This window comes from Euphorbia lathyris, chromosome 2, assembly GCF_963576675.1.
Source record: "Euphorbia lathyris chromosome 2, ddEupLath1.1, whole genome shotgun sequence".
Taxonomy (NCBI): Eukaryota; Viridiplantae; Streptophyta; class Magnoliopsida; order Malpighiales; family Euphorbiaceae; genus Euphorbia; species Euphorbia lathyris.
This window is the reverse complement of record NC_088911.1, coordinates 94,156,628-94,172,134: the sequence shown is the minus strand read 5'-3', so window position 1 is coordinate 94,172,134 and position 15,507 is coordinate 94,156,628. Positions and strand designations below refer to the sequence as shown.

At 36.3% G+C, this 15,507-nt stretch overlaps 3 protein-coding genes across 3 annotated transcripts; 1 reads left to right on the top strand and 2 right to left on the bottom strand.

Annotated features, from left to right (window-relative positions):
* The first annotated feature begins 1,443 nt into the window (after positions 1-1,443).
* LOC136218999 (probable gamma-secretase subunit PEN-2) lies at positions 1,444-3,807 on the top strand. Its single transcript, XM_066006191.1, has 2 exons — positions 1,444-1,881; positions 3,343-3,807. The coding sequence occupies exons 1-2, from the start codon at positions 1,602-1,604 to the stop codon at positions 3,501-3,503; spliced, it is 441 nt and encodes a 146-aa protein (XP_065862263.1). The 5' UTR covers positions 1,444-1,601; the 3' UTR covers positions 3,504-3,807.
* Positions 3,808-4,100: 293 nt separating this feature from the next.
* LOC136220881 (ABC transporter B family member 15-like) lies at positions 4,101-8,631 on the bottom strand. Its single transcript, XM_066008710.1, has 9 exons — positions 8,449-8,631; positions 8,287-8,341; positions 7,824-8,011; positions 7,262-7,719; positions 6,637-7,177; positions 5,364-6,528; positions 5,265-5,301; positions 4,568-5,209; positions 4,101-4,476 (listed from the first exon to the last, which is right to left on the bottom strand). The coding sequence occupies exons 1-9, from the start codon at positions 8,629-8,631 to the stop codon at positions 4,101-4,103; spliced, it is 3,645 nt and encodes a 1,214-aa protein (XP_065864782.1).
* Positions 8,632-13,495: 4,864 nt separating this feature from the next.
* Positions 13,496-15,228, bottom strand: LOC136220713 (cytochrome P450 83B1-like). Its single transcript, XM_066008507.1, has 2 exons — positions 14,338-15,228; positions 13,496-14,239 (listed from the first exon to the last, which is right to left on the bottom strand). The coding sequence occupies exons 1-2, from the start codon at positions 15,220-15,222 to the stop codon at positions 13,613-13,615; spliced, it is 1,512 nt and encodes a 503-aa protein (XP_065864579.1). The 5' UTR covers positions 15,223-15,228; the 3' UTR covers positions 13,496-13,612.
* Between the last annotated feature and the right edge of the window lie 279 nt (positions 15,229-15,507).

Genomic DNA, 15,507 nt, shown 5'->3' with positions numbered 1-15,507 from the left:
ATATGAAGTTTGTACTAGGTATGCGTATTTGAATTTATTAGGATATTTTGTGTGTTTCATCTTAAGTTTGTACTTTTTTTTGAAGAAATCTTAAGTTTGTACTAGGCATGCGTATTTGAATTTATTAGGGTTTTTTTTTCTTTTTTTTTTTCATTACATGAATTTAATTTCTGATGAATTTATATAGGTATACTTGACAATAAGAATATATAAGATCATTTATTATTGGTGTTTTCTATGCTTTCTTTGGTACAAAATAATATCATACACGTGGTATCTGAAGAGCCTTTAGATCATATACCACGTGTTCCAATATAGGCTTTCGAATCTACTAAGAAGCTTCCATGGAACGTCTCCTTTCTAAAAGGGCTAGATCGAGGAATTCCACACCTTGAAGAACTAGAATCTTAATAGGAGAAGGAATCCTCATATTGAAAGAATTCCTATAAGAAGAAGGGTTTGACCTCAACCTTATAAATAGACAGGTACAACCACATCTTATGGTTTGACCTCAACCTTATAATCGTCTACCGACTTAGGTATCAGAGTGGGTTCGCCAGACTCCGATCCCTCTCCGACCGTTGGTTCTGTTTTACAAATTTAATTAGGAAGATCCAACAAGACGTTCAGACCTTCTATCACAAGTTCATAAACATAATTTCAATTATTATTATGTTTGAGAATTCTATTTTTATTTTAGACAATTTATACTATTATTTTTTTAGAAAAGACAATGTATATTATTAATTTCATTTTTAGATAATGTATGTTTGTAATACTAATTTTAAATAATTTATTATATTTATGATTTGAAATTTGAATTTGTTATTTTGTATTTATTATGCCATTATATTAATTTACCATATTATTTAGGTAATTATATGATTTTTTTTTTATTTTTAAAAATTTAGTAACTATAATATAATTCTTGGTAAATTTATTAAAGGTTAAATACTAAATTAACATATCTAAATAATTAGTTTTTTGGTTGACTGGAAAGGCTCGTGGCCCAAAAACAAAACCAAAAACAGAAAACTATGAACCAACTATTCTACTAACTATTCTGTCAAACGACATGATCTCCTGGAGGCTTGCAGGAAACGCATCAAACTTATGATAACTCATAGAACAAGAACTTATGAAATTCGCCAACCAATTAACAACGCGATTTCATTCTTTATAAGTGTGATCAAACTTGACAGACTAATCTCAATCTCGTAACTCCTAGCAACGAATTAGTAGCCAGCCATAAGGGTGATCAAGATCTGTGACATAATTAATTAATTAACTCACCATGTATTGTTAGCGTCTTGGACCTTGGCAAGGGTATTGGCCTTTGCAGACTGAATGGTGTAACGGGCTTATGGGCCTATCTTCTTAATTCCCTCATCATTACATAATTTTCTCATAAATCTGATTGAAACCGTAAATTTTTCATTTCATTTCCCAATTGATAAAATATTTAAAGAGATCAAAACAAAACAAAACAAAACTTGCTTGATTTTTAAAATTGAAACAGAGAAGAACAGAGAAATTCAGTCTCTTAATCTCAATCAAAGCCAGCCGGGGCCGGTTCTTTCATCATCGGCATCTGACTTGGAATGGAAGACTTGCACACCAACTCCACCACATCCCCTGTCACTCCATCATCAACCACTCCGAGCCCTATTCCTAATTTGACCAACAATTCTGTATTATCATCTGCACCGGTGTGGCCGACAGTTGATGGTCCACTGGGTCTCTCCGAGGATGAGTCTTTGAGCTATGCCCGTAGGTTCTACAAGTTCGGATTTGCTCTCTTGCCGTGGCTTTGGGCCGTTAATTGCTTCTATTTCTGGCCTGTTCTCCGCCACTCACGCTCCTTCCCCGTCATTCGTCCTTGTAATCATTTCTCTCTCTTTGCTTTTGCACTATTTTTTGTTTCATTTTAATTTCGATTTCCAATTTTTGGATTGTGTTTTCCCTTGATCACAGTTAGGGACTCTGGCTTCTTCTAGATTTCAATAATTTCGGGTTCTAAGTTGCATTTTAGGGTAATGAATCTTGGTGAAAGTTTTGAGCCATTGAGGCATCGTGTCCTACTATTCCTTTAGGAAAAGGATAACAGTTCATTTGTGTTAAGGAACTAAATAGTGATTGGCCGGAATAGTATAGGTTTTCCTAGAATTGATGATCTCGACACTATTGAAAATAGGTGCATTTCTTTGAATTTTCTTGTGAATTGTCCACTGCGACTGTCTTTCATATTGGCTGACCGTTTTTTGGGGTTCATAGCTACTATTTATCAGAATTGGTAAGTTTCTAATGGACTGAAAATTTCAGTTCGTTCCCTTAATTTTGCATTTTGACAAGAATTTGTTCATAATGTGTTGTGCATTCTGCGAGTTCCCAAGTGAAAAATTTCAAGTCCTGTTGCACACTTCTTCACGATCCGCTACTTTGAGTTTGACATGGTGTTCGATATTCTTTTGTTATTTGTAGTATAATTTCAAGTGAAACTTAGATTGGTGTTAGTTATGAATGTGATAATTAAGCCCCTGCCCCCTGTATGCAACATTTATGAGAATTTTGCTTTCTGAAAAGGCCATACAAGATCCCTATCACTGTAACTGTTTTTCTGGTAATCAGTTACTATACTACATTTTCCTGTAGACTCAATTTGCTTAATGAATTTTATCCTTATTCTAGCTTGCCGAATCAATCCCTTACCATGAAATATTACATATTTTTCTCACATTTTAATACGTTTTATGAATGGTATGTACGGTAAAGCAGTAATTGTTATGCACTAAGAGGTAATTGAGTGGAATTGTTCATTGGTTAGCTTACATCTGGAAAAATATCAGCCAGAATGCCATCCATGCAGATGCAGCAACAAGTACCTAATTATTTAGTTTATTTTATGCCCTTTTTTGAAGCTCATACTGTGAATATTAAAGACCCAATTTAGCTATTCCAAACCATTGACTTATGTTGTTATTCTCAAGTTTAGATGGAAAAACGTTACAAAATGTATTGTTTCCTTAACCTGTCGTTAGAGTTCCACTCTGTACCATCTTTTTCAAAATTAGATCTATGCGTACATTTACGAATAAATGAATTCTCGAGCTATGCACACCCAATTTTGGATTTTATTTCAAATAGTAAGACCAATTTGCTTCTTTTGTATGCTTGCTCGCCTAGGTTTCCAGTCTTGTGCTTACGGACTATGGTTTTATTGTTATGCTTGGTGGTGTTTTTGGTTGTTGAATTGTAAAGTAGCTATGTCTGTTTTCTTTTTATGTATCATATTTTGTTCTAATCTGGTGAATCCCATTTTCATCGTAAATGATCATCTTGCAGATGTTTTCAGATCAGCAGTTGGGTTCACTGTATTCACGACTCTTCTTTGCTCATGGGCTTTGACGTTCTCCATTGGAGGGGAGGAACTCTTTGGTCCGGTTTGGGATAAACTTGTTATGTACAATGTTGCTGATAGATTAGGATTGACAGGTTGGATATAGTCACATGCTCTTGTGCAATTAAAACATACAGACATTATTCAATCATTTGGAACAATATCCAACCTGGAAGATATCGATCTTTTTTTCCCATCCTTTCGGGTATGTTGTATCATGTATATTCTGTTCCTAGAAACTGTTTATTCACGATACAGCCACTGGAGTGTTTATCCCCCAAGTTTAACAGAAGACTTTGTCGAGTTCTGTTATAATATTGTGTTGATGTGTTCTGTATTTTCTGGGACTGCAACTGTTCATATACATAATTTTTTGAGGGAGTTAGAGTTCAAGCTTGTTAATATTTCAAGATCATGTTGTTGCAAATTCTATTATCAGGATCATGATACCTGGTAAAATATTATATTCAACCAAAGATTGTGTACGCAGATGATTCAAGATCATCAAACTTGTTCATGAGTTATGCAAATAATTACAAACTTTACAATCTGAAATTAAATGAACATCATCCACTCAATGTTTCAATAAACTACAAGCAAAAACCTTGACCAAGCTGAAGCAGTTTATCATTTTTCCAAAACTTCCTATCTGAGACATGGTAGATATAGTTTAAGGCTTCATTAGCTTTATTGTCTTTGTTACTCAACGATAAGGCGAGCTGCCGCCTTGCTCTTTTACCAGAGAATAGTATGTTCCGCTGCGACCGAGAGAAAGGAGTTGGTTGTGTGAGCCTTCTTCAACAACTTTGCCATACTTGATAACTGCAATGGAGTCGGCTTTCTGTATTGTTGCTAGCCTGTGAGCAACAACTATGCATGTTCTGCTAACCATCATCTTCTCCATAGCCTCCTGAACTAAGCTCTCCGAGACGCTGTCTAGAGCACTGGTAGCCTCATCCAATAGCAGAATCGCTGGCTTCTTTACAATGGCACGAGCAAGTGCTATTCTTTGTTTTTGACCTCCGGATAGCTGAACTCCTCTTTCTCCACAGTATGTATCATATCCATCTTTCATTCCACTGCCAGAAAAACAGAAAGATCAAAACAAGAGTTAATGCCAAAAATTTGCATATATATTGTTCTAGATTGAGTCTACTGGTTTAATGTTACCTTATAAATTCATGTGCATTAGCCAGAATTGCAGCTTTTCTTATTTCGGATTCTTTTGCATTCCTTCTACCATATGCAATATTTTCCCTGATTGTTCCAGCAAACAAGGTTGGCTCTTGACTGACTAATGCAATATGAGATCTAAGCATCCTCAAATTATAGTTCTTTATATCTTGTTTATCAATTAAGATAGTTCCCTTCGACGGATCATAAAATCTCTCAATAAGGCCGATGATTGTCGATTTTCCACTACCGCTTGGCCCTACTAATGCTACTGTTTTCCCTGCTTCGATTTTAAGGTTGAGGCCTTTGAAGATCATCTGATCAGGTCGTGTTGGATATGCAAAGAAGATATTCTGGAGCTCTACACGACCCCTTATCTCTTTTTTAACATCTGATCCCCATGAGCTATTAGGATCAATCTCACTGTTCCTGTCTAGGACCGCAAAAACTGATCGAACGGCATTACCCCCTTTGGATAAATCACTTGTCATACTTCCAGCTTCTGCAATTACATAAGCAGTAAAAAGAAGTATCAAGAATGCTTGGAAAAGGTTCTCCGGTGATATTTTGTCTTCTATCAAGAGCTTTCCGCCGTACCAGTATGCTAATGCAGTGGAAGCTGTGTTGAAAAACTGAGCACTACAGAGACCGAAACCTGAGAGCCAGGAGTGTTTGATGCTCTCCTCTTGAGGACCTTTCAAGGTTTCTCTGAACAGCCCCAGCATTCTCTTCTGTGATGAGAATGCAGTTATTGTTCTGTGGTTAATTACCGCCTCGCTTGCTAGTTGGCTACCTTCCTTCTGTGCTTTTTGTGCCTTTCCAGCCATACTTTTCATCAAGACACTCCTCATGTAATAGCTCCCGACAACCAATGGTTGCACTGCAATCATCACAAGGGACAGCCTCCATGATAGAACAAGTGATAATGCATAAGCGAAAAGTGAGCCGAATACTGCTTGTACCAGTAATGACATTCGGTCTCCAACCAAGGACCGAACCGTGCTGGCTTCAGTGGCTAACCTTGCACAAATTGCTGCACTTGCGTTCTCGTCATCATCATACCATCCTATCTCAAAAGTCATCAGCTTCTCTAGCATTTTCTCTCTTACTCTTTTCGTCAACTTTTCACCCATAACTTGGAAATTGTGGTGCTGGAGGAGACTGGTAATGAAGTTGAGAACAGCAATGCCTAGGAAAACAAAAGACAAGATTTTCGATTTGTGCTTGATAGCAGATTTGTCGGTGCGGAAATAGTTTGATATGAGAGATCCTACACAGTAAGCATTTATCGGTTGAACCGCTCCAGAACCTATGGCAGCCAAGCATCCAATCAAGGCTCTTCCCCATTCAGGAGAATTCATTTTCAACAGTCTCCATTGTGAAGGAGTAGGATAGTTCATTCGCTTTTCGTCATTTTCGAAACTGTCATCATCAGGATCATATGCGGCCGAATAAGAATAGGGGGTTCCTAGGGAAAATGCAGGGCTAAAAGGGTATGGCACAGGAGTGCTCTGAGCACTTGACCTCCTACTAATTGGACTCGGAGCAACATTCATTTTATGCAAGTTCCTTCTATCATTTTGATAACTAAAATCACTAGGGGATTGATTGCTTTCTGCTGACATCTGCTGCAATTGTACCATCCGGAAGTATTCCCCGCCCTGTCCATCTTTCGTTCGCATTAGCTGTTCATGAGACCCTGATTCAATTACTCTCCCTGCTTGAAGAACCACAATCAGGTTCGCTGTTCTGATTGTGGAAAGGCGATGCGCTATGGTGATTGTTGTCCTTCCTTTTGATGCCTGATCAATTGCCTCTTGCACTAATCTTTCAGACTGTGTGTCAAGTGCACTAGTTGCCTCATCAAGCAGCAGGATTTTCGGGTTCCTGATTAGAGCCCTTGCTATCGCAATTCGCTGCTTTTGCCCACCGGATATCTGGAATCCAAATTGGCCAACCTGGAAATGGACAAATCTCCTGATGTTAATCCAAAACGAAGTAATCAAAGTCTCAATATATAAAAGCAGCTTAGGATGCTTAGAGAGAACAGAACAAGGTTAGCTTACTTCAGTTTCATATCCATCCGGCAACTTAACAATGAAGTCATGAGCATTTGCAGACTTAGCAGCATCGATCACATCATCCATAGACGCTCCTTCCTTTCCGAACAATATATTCTCCTTAATAGAAGTAGCAAAAAGGACAGGTTCCTGATTAACAAGACCCATTTGGGATCTGAACCATTTCAGTTGAAGTTTCTTTATCTTGTATCCATCCAGGAGAATTTCTCCTTCAATGGGGTCATAGAATCTTTGAAGCAATGAAATAACAGTTGACTTTCCTGATCCACTTCCACCTACAAGACCAACAGTCTTACCGGCCGGAATTGTAAGATTCAGCCCTTGTAAGATTGGTGTATCAGGTCTTGATGGGTAACAAAAATGAATGTCTTTCAACTCAACTTCTCCTCTTACATATGATAAAGCCTTCCCCTTCTTCTCTTCTGAGTCTATGCTAGGATTTCGGTCAATCATTTCGGAAATTCGAGTAGCAGCAAGTTTTGCTTCTGTAATAGAAGTTAGATTTGGAAGTGCACCCAAGATACTCCTGCAAAGAACAAAGTGAAATAATGAGCTCAGAAAGGACATAAGTTAAACTAAATTAGCAGTAAAGAGGAGTTTATAGACTCACAATCCACCCATAATGACATTGATTCCAGCAACAAAAATAGAACCACCCTTCGCACCCTTTTCAGTAACCAAATAAGTACCAAACCAAGCCTGAAAAGCCCAACCTACATATATTATCCCCATGCTCCCCATCATCAAACCCTTTGCAAAACCTTGCTTCATTCCTAATTCCATAGTCTTCTCAAGTGCCTGACTGAATTTATCGAGTGTATAGCTTTCCGCGACATACGAATATACAGTTCTTATTGAAGAAATTGATTGTTCTACAATGCCACCGGCAACCCCATAAGATTCAATCATCTTCATTATCACATCCATCATGAGTTTACCAAAGAAAAGTCCAGGAACTATGAACATTATTGATAAAGGAAGAGCAGCTAAGGCAAGCTTCCATGATAGTATGAAAGCAACCAAGAGGCAGAAGAAGAATGTTGACATGTACATAAGGCAGTTAGGAATCTGCAATCACGAAACGTCCATTTTGATTACATTTACAGGCTAATTCAGCATCAAACTAGTTGCATTTTGAACCGAATTAGTGGAGTATTGTGAAATTAACCAACCTTCTCACATATTGCAACTTGAATTGTATTGGCATCATTGGAGATGGTTGTGACAACTTGATAAGTTGTAGAAGAACCAGCTTCTTGGGTGTCAAAGAAACCAACTTCTTGTCTAAGCACGGATTTCAGATATTCTGCTCTCATTTTAGATGTCTGTCTCTCTGCTGTTCTTGTCCAACACATTCCCTCTGCATATATTAACACCAACACATTAGCTTCTTGTAATAACCCGGTCCGGAGTGGGTGGTGCCGGGATTGACAGAACTCAATCCCACATTGGAAATGGAGATAGAGTTACTGGAGTATATTAGTAAGGTGTGTTTCTAATACATGTAGACACGTTTTAAAGCCGTGAAACCCAAGAAATAGGACTTGGGCCAAAACGGACCATGTCTACAGTATACTTTTCCTTTTTTTCTCATCAAAAGGACTTTTTTAAAGAAGTTATTTTGAAGGAACCTACCAACAAAAGCAGAAACTCCAACAAGAATTGCAACATACAGCAGCCTGAGTGTATACTGTCAAGGTAAATTAGAGAAAATAAACAAGTACTTAGTTAAATCAATTAGTTTATTTATGTGTATGATTGCTTAATTAGGGGAGAATTAAAGAAAATAAATGTTACCTTATCTACAGTATCATGAGACAAAGAGCTATTAGGCTTTCCATATTCATTGATCACATCACTAAGAACATACATAGTGAGAGGGTACTGCAAACCATCTCCAATGCTACCCAATGCCCCAAATAGCATTAGCAACTTGTCGGTTCGATCCGCATTTCGAAACATACTATCTTTTCCTCCCATTTTGGTAGTAATGAAACTCTCTAGTTTCTAATTAGCTTCATCAAATAATATGGACATAGATTGCTTATTGTACTTGATTGATTTTTATATGCAATTAGTATGAATTGTTTAATGTAGTGCAGGCCTATATCAATCTTCCATTGTCATTATCTATTATGCCAAGTGTATAAATTAATGGTGATTGCCGGCAGAGATTCATTTATTGTTGAGGGAATGAATATTGGAATCTTTGGTTATAAAAGATATGGCATGATAATTCATGGAAAATGACATTAGATTTGATGATTCTAAGGCATGTTGTCCAACTGGAATCATTCTGTGTTGTTGAATTGGTAAAGTAGATTTTGTAGTTTGTTTTTAACCCTCAGCTTGGGGTTGGAGATTCCTTTGAAGTAAAAACAAAGTGTTAATTAGGATTTCCCCACTTCGATGGGGCCAATTGACCAGTTAAATTTGTGACAAGTGTGAGTTAGAAAAGTTCTGTCTAACGTTATTGAATGTGTCGACTTAGAATGCATATATTTTATATTAATTTATGTTTTTTAACAGTTGGAAATATTACAATTAACTTATTAAACAACATAGCTATCAATCAGCCATGAATGTCATCATGTGCCTGGCAAAATTACCTTAACATTCAACTGCTTTCAACATCTACAGTATTTCTCCGTGGAATATGCCTACAGGATACTCTGGCGGCAAACTAAGGTTGGAGTGGTCTCAGCGTTTTTATCCGGAACAAATTAAGATCCGAAGTGGTTAATTAGTTGATTGAAGTTTGTATTTAATTAACATATGACAGGAATTCAAAACCATTAAATCTTACTTTTAAAAAGTTTTACAATGGTATGGAAAGTTTGATTTTCGACCACCCAGATAATAATAAATAAAGGTACTTTAGTAATAGCACATGTGTTGATTCCACTTTTACTAGATGAAAATTGATAACGTGGTAGTTTGACCAGCGTTGACCGGCTATAATTTCAGCCCTTACACCACATTGAGACGTCACTCATAAAGTTATATATTATGGTGTACAAAATTGAAAGTTGCACAAAATGTAAAACATACAAAGATTATACATCATATATAAAATTTACCTCTTCATTTGTTTTGCCCAGCACAAAGTTGAAACATGGAAAGAGGAAAACAAAACCAACACTCAAAACAAAACGAACACTTTTACTAGTACCTCATGCTTTTAATAGGAAAATTACAAAACTAGGTCAAATTGGAAGTCCATTTACATATTTAACCCATTTACTCAACCTACTACATATCTAAACTGTTTTTGTGTGACTTTCCCAATACCATCAATATTTACGCGCGTCTCGCTCCCTCCCGTCTGACTTCGTAGATTCCATAGCATGCGAAGCCTGCGAAGCTAATGTTTGGGTTTATATGCGAAGCATGCGAAGCTAAAATTTGGTTTACTTGATGAATTTAGTTCGCATATGCAAAGCCTGCGAAGCTAAAGTTTGGTTTACTTGATGAATTTAGTTCGCATATGCGAAGCCTAGATATGTTTTGAAGCTAATTCGCGAAGTGGCATATAACAAAAAATGGCAAACAACAACGGATTCTAACATTAAAATCATAACATTATCAAAATTTACAACAAGATTGCCACAATAACAACATTAAAATCACAACAACTTCAAAACTTACAACAAGATTACCACAATAAACTCCTAACAAAGCACATTCACTCCTAAAATGGTTGGTTAGTAGAGATTGTGCCAATAATCCGGTACCAATTTTGAAGCGGATGAGTAATCTTGGTGTGCACCGTGAGACACATTCATCCCAAAAGGTCTGGACTTCCATTTCTCATCCCAAAAGGTCTGGACTTCCATTTCTTTTTGGGATGAGAAATGGAAGTCCAGACCTTTTGGGATGGATGTGTCCTATGGTGCACACCAAGATTATTCATCCGCTTCAAAATTGGTACCGGATTATTGGTACAATCTCTCCTAACTAACCATTTCAGGAGTGAATGTGTCAATCTTGAGGGAAGTTCATCCCTATACAGGAAGGAAAGTTATCTCCCATGCAGCCCAGTACACCGCCTTCCAAAAAGGGATGTTACGTATTCAACCACCTTCAGAAAAAATTAATCGTGTTAGGCAGCGAAAAAGATGATTTTGGCTTCGCTAAATGAAGATTAGCGAAGCATGCGAATGTAAATGTGCATGGAAAGAGGTGATTTTACTTCGCTAATCGATATTTTCACGAGGTATGCAAGGTATGCGAGGTCTGAAACGTGGCGATCTACGTCGCATATCCATGCTTTCGCGAAGTCTGCGAGGTCTGAAACGCGACGATCTATTCGCAGACTTCGCGAACTAATCGATTCGCGAGGTAGATCCACACGTTTCAGACTCTTTCTCTTCGCAGATCTTCGCGAAATCATCGATTCACGAAGTAGATCGTTACTTTCCAGGCTCTTTCTCTTCGTAAATCTTCGCAAAACCATCGATTCACGAAGTGTATTCATGAAACAACGCAGAAAAAAACAACAGATACTTACATTTTTCGCCCCTTTCACCCTTAAAAGCAACAATAACAATATGATAACATGGGAAAAACGAAGGAAATAACGTAGAATAACCATTTCTAACATGGTAACAAGAAGAAAGAAAGTAACGAACAGGAAGATGAAGAACCATGACTTCATTTTCTAGGGTTAGGAACTTGCAGAATCAAGAGATGAAGAGAAGAAAAAGAGAAATTCATTGTGATTTGGCGAAATGTTGCAGATTTCGTGTAATTTAAAGGAAGAAAGGAAGATCAAAAGTCTTGAAATCATTAATGGAGGAGCCAACTTTTTGCGTAACCAAGGAGATAGGGGGAGCGACCGTTCGCGATGTGGTGGAAAGTGGGAAGGTTAGGAGTATTATGGGAAAGTCACACAAAATCAGTCTATATATGTAGTAGGTTGAGTAAATTAGTTAAATATGTAAATGAGCCTCACATTTGACCTAGTTTTATAATTTTCCCACTTTTAATTTATGGTACAAATATAATCTTAAATTATTTTTTAAATATTTATATTTACAACATTGCAAACTTAGGGACTTGTGAATTATAAAAAAAGAAAATTCCATTGGCTTGTTTGTTCAATCGAGGATTTACAATGTCTTTTCATTTTTTTTTTTGCCTTTTAATATAGGGTTAAGGTGCAAAAATACCCCTAACGTTTTGGACCAGGACCAATTTTATTCCTAACGTCTAAAATGATGCAATTTTACCCCTAACGTTGGAAGCCAAGAGCAATTTTACCCCTAATGTTAATAAATTGGATCAATTTGAGAAATAATTCATCAAACTTTCTTCTCGGTCATGAATCTTGTTATCTACACTTCATACGTGTGTCATTTTATCAGTAACAAATCACAAACATTCGTTGGGATCTGAAAAAAAAAATAAAAAAATAAAAAATATACTGTCTTTTTGTACGGATTAGACAAAAAAAATTCAAAAAATCCACCGAATTTATAAATATTAATCTCAAATTTTATTATTAAATTACAAAAAACATGAAATCCTTTTTTTAAAACGAATTATTATGCAATTGGCGCAGAATAATGAATAAAAATATCTGTGTTTTATAATAGTGTCTGAAATTGATCCAATTTATCAACGTTAGGGGTAAAATTGTTATTGGCTTCCAACGTTAGGGGTAAAATTGCACAATTTTAGACGTTAAGGGTAAAATTGTTCCTGGTCCAAAACGTTAGGGGTATTTTTGCACCTTAACCCTTTAATATATAAAACTAAAAATGTCACCTTGATTTATCAAAAAAAAAAAAAAAAGTCTCCTCGAACTCTTTGAATAAAGCAGAGGAGAAGGCAAACCACAGGAATCCCAACTAGGTTGGCACCCCTGGGACAACCTACACCCAGAACCTCGAAGCTCTTGAGTGTAAGATATTAATTTATATTATTTTATTTCAATTATTTTGAAATTAAGAGTCTTAGGTTACTTAAAGAGTCTGAGTTGTATTCAATTTTTGTTCCTACTTAGTTAGCTTGATGACCTAAATTTGATTTGAGGGATTTAACATTATACATTTCTAAAACCTTATATTTATTCAGAAAATTAAATTGTTTTCTTATACTTTGAAAACTTTTTTATTTATTTCCTAAATTTATTTAAAATGACATATTGACTTTCTACAATTCACGTGATTGAGAAAGTAGAAATTCTAAACAAGTTGAAGTGCGTATACTTTCAACAAGTTTAAAGGACCATCTTAAACAATTTTAAAATATATAATAAATTAACCACAACAATTAGCAATTAGAACCGTGGTCATTTTTTAAATGAAAATAATTTCACCCCTTTCAATATGGGAAATTCCACTTGTCAATGAGTCTCTTAAGACATAGTCCATTGATTTTTCCATTAATTTTTCCAAATTGTTCTTATTTCTAGATTCCAAAACATGCTTGTTTTCTACCTTTGCAAATATAATTAAAATCCAAAGGCATCCTGAAATACTTTGAGAATAATAGTCAGATAGATTAATATTAAATACAATGTGGAGTTTGTATAAGTATAACAACAAACAATCAGTACATTTTTGATTTGTGCATTGAATGGTCTTGAGTATCCAAATGTGGAGGAGTATGAGCGTTTCTTGAAGTGAGGAGCCCCCAATTTTCAGTTGAGAACTGCACAGGTCTCGCCAAGACCAAGTGCTGAAATCCCTTGTCTTCTGCAATTTTTGGAGGTCTCGCCCAGACCTAATCCTGGAGTTTCATTTTTCATTTTTCTCTTCATTGAGGACCATGTGTGTAATAGTATGCTGGCGGAATTTTATGAAGAAATATGAAATTTGTTTGCATTCTGATTTTTAAATTGAATTGAAATCTCCATATTTATAGCTAACAATAAATGCATAGGGTAACAATAAACGAGCATAATAAGCACAAGCTAAAGAATAATAAGCATACATTTTAATCCCACTGGCCAAATTTAATTTGCACCACTATATGGTTCACATGTACTTGCCATGAGACAAAGAGCATTTTTCTTGTGCATAGTAACGCCTGGTTTCACATCCATATCTATGTCTTCACTTTGGATTCCATCAGGCAATTCCCAATTAAATTTGTAAAGCAGATTTGCAAGGGATAGCTCCGCTGTTGCAAGACCCATATGCATTCCAGGACATATTCTTCTACCTGCTCCAAATGGTATTAGCTCAAAGTCCTGACCTTTTAGGTCTATAGAATTACCAATAAATCTTTCTGGACAAAATTCTTCAGGATTTTGCCACACTTCTGGATCCCTTCCTATTGCATATGCATTCACGTAAACAATAGTCTTTGCTGCTATATCATATCCATCTAATTTGCAATTTTCAGATAATTCTCTTGGCAATAATAATGGAGCAGGTGGTTGTAATCTCATTGTTTCTTTGATCACTGCTTTGAGATATAATAGCTGTTGAACATCGTCTTCGTCTACAAATCCTTTCTTCCCAGCCACATCCCTAACTTCTTCTTGAGCTCTTTTCATTGCTGCAGGATTCTTCATTAGGAAAGTCATGACCCAAATGACAACAGCTGCACTAGTGTCTGTCCCAGCCACAAATACATTCTGCAAAGAAAATAATTAAGGTGAGAATCTCAATTTTATAGGCACAATCATAGTTTTTTTTGCCTCTAATTTTGTCATGGATATGGTAATCTAATTACCATGAGCACTGCTTTGATGTGGTCAAATGTCAGTTGAATTTTGAAAGAACGATCCTTGCAAATTTGAAGCAAGACATCAAGAATATCCTCTTGCTCGGGTTTTGGTCTGGTTGGATCAAGGTGTTCTTTGATTATCTGCTCATAGAATATGTCAAAATCCTGGAAGTTCTTTTCCAGACGACGGATCAATCCAGTGAGTTTATCAATGAAACCTAACACAGGAAAATAGTCTGATACAAAAAAGGTTGTAAACAAAGCCTGAGTTTCCGCAATTAATTCATGAAATCTACTTCTTTGTATACCCTTTTCATCAATCCTCATCCCAAAACCAACCCTACATATTATAATACTCGTAAGAGACATCATTTCCTCGGATAAATTGACAGGTTTTGAAGCAACAGCTAATTCTGATATTTTCTGGAGCATAGAAGAGACTTGGTATTCTCGAATTGGTCGAAAAGTTTGCACTTTAGTAGAACTGAAGAGATGAACTATACATATTCTTCTCATCTCTCTCCAATAAGCATTATAAGGTGATACAGCTATATCTGAACCATTATAGGATAATTTTTGCTGACCAAGAAAGGAAGGTCTACTACAGAAGAGGAGATCATGAGTTTTCATTACTTCTTTTGCCATTTTGGATGAAGAAACAACTAAGACTTTTCTAGAACCAAGGCGTAAGGACATTAAAGATCCATACTTTTGGGAAAGTCTCCAAAGGTATAGATGAAGGGTTGAGTTATCAAGCTGAAGTAAGTTTCCTATGAAGGGTAGACCTTGAGGCCCTGGTGGAAGATGAAGATTTCTTCTTGTTTTATGTTTTTGCAGGAGAAATAAGAGGAAAATAGTAACAGCTGACAGAAGGAAGATGATAATTTCCATAGTTGTGTGTTTGAATTGGGTATGAGATGCGCACTACTTGTAATAGATATATATAGACCTCAAAATACGCTCAGTTGTATTTACTTCTGGAGTAACACTCCCTACCAATCAATTCATGCTACATATATACACTTTTTTCATTACACTAATTATCTTCTATGTAGCAGTAGGCAAAACGATTTCTATTGGTCGGGTGTATTACATGTGAAGTAGTGTAAAATTTCTCGTAAAAAATGTCGGTTTTGCTTTGAGAGGATAACACCAACTTTGGGTATTTCAGACTTG

Bases quoted from the DNA above. Each gene is read 5' to 3' on its own strand.
- LOC136218999 (XM_066006191.1), top strand. From the start codon at position 1,602: ATGGAAGACTTGCACACCAACTCCACCACATCCCCTGTCACTCCATCA. The intron at 1,882-3,342 runs GTAATCATTTCT...ATCATCTTGCAG, and splicing joins CTTCCCCGTCATTCGTCCTT to ATGTTTTCAGATCAGCAGTT.
- LOC136220881 (XM_066008710.1), bottom strand. From the start codon at position 8,631: ATGGGAGGAAAAGATAGTATGTTTCGAAATGCGGATCGAACCGACAAG. The intron at 7,720-7,823 runs GTTGGTTAATTT...TCGTGATTGCAG, and splicing joins AAGTTGCAATATGTGAGAAG to ATTCCTAACTGCCTTATGTA. The intron at 7,178-7,261 runs GTGAGTCTATAA...TGTTCTTTGCAG, and splicing joins AATGTCATTATGGGTGGATT to GAGTATCTTGGGTGCACTTC.
- LOC136220713 (XM_066008507.1), bottom strand. From the start codon at position 15,222: ATGGAAATTATCATCTTCCTTCTGTCAGCTGTTACTATTTTCCTCTTA. The intron at 14,240-14,337 runs GTAATTAGATTA...TTTTCTTTGCAG, and splicing joins ACATCAAAGCAGTGCTCATG to AATGTATTTGTGGCTGGGAC.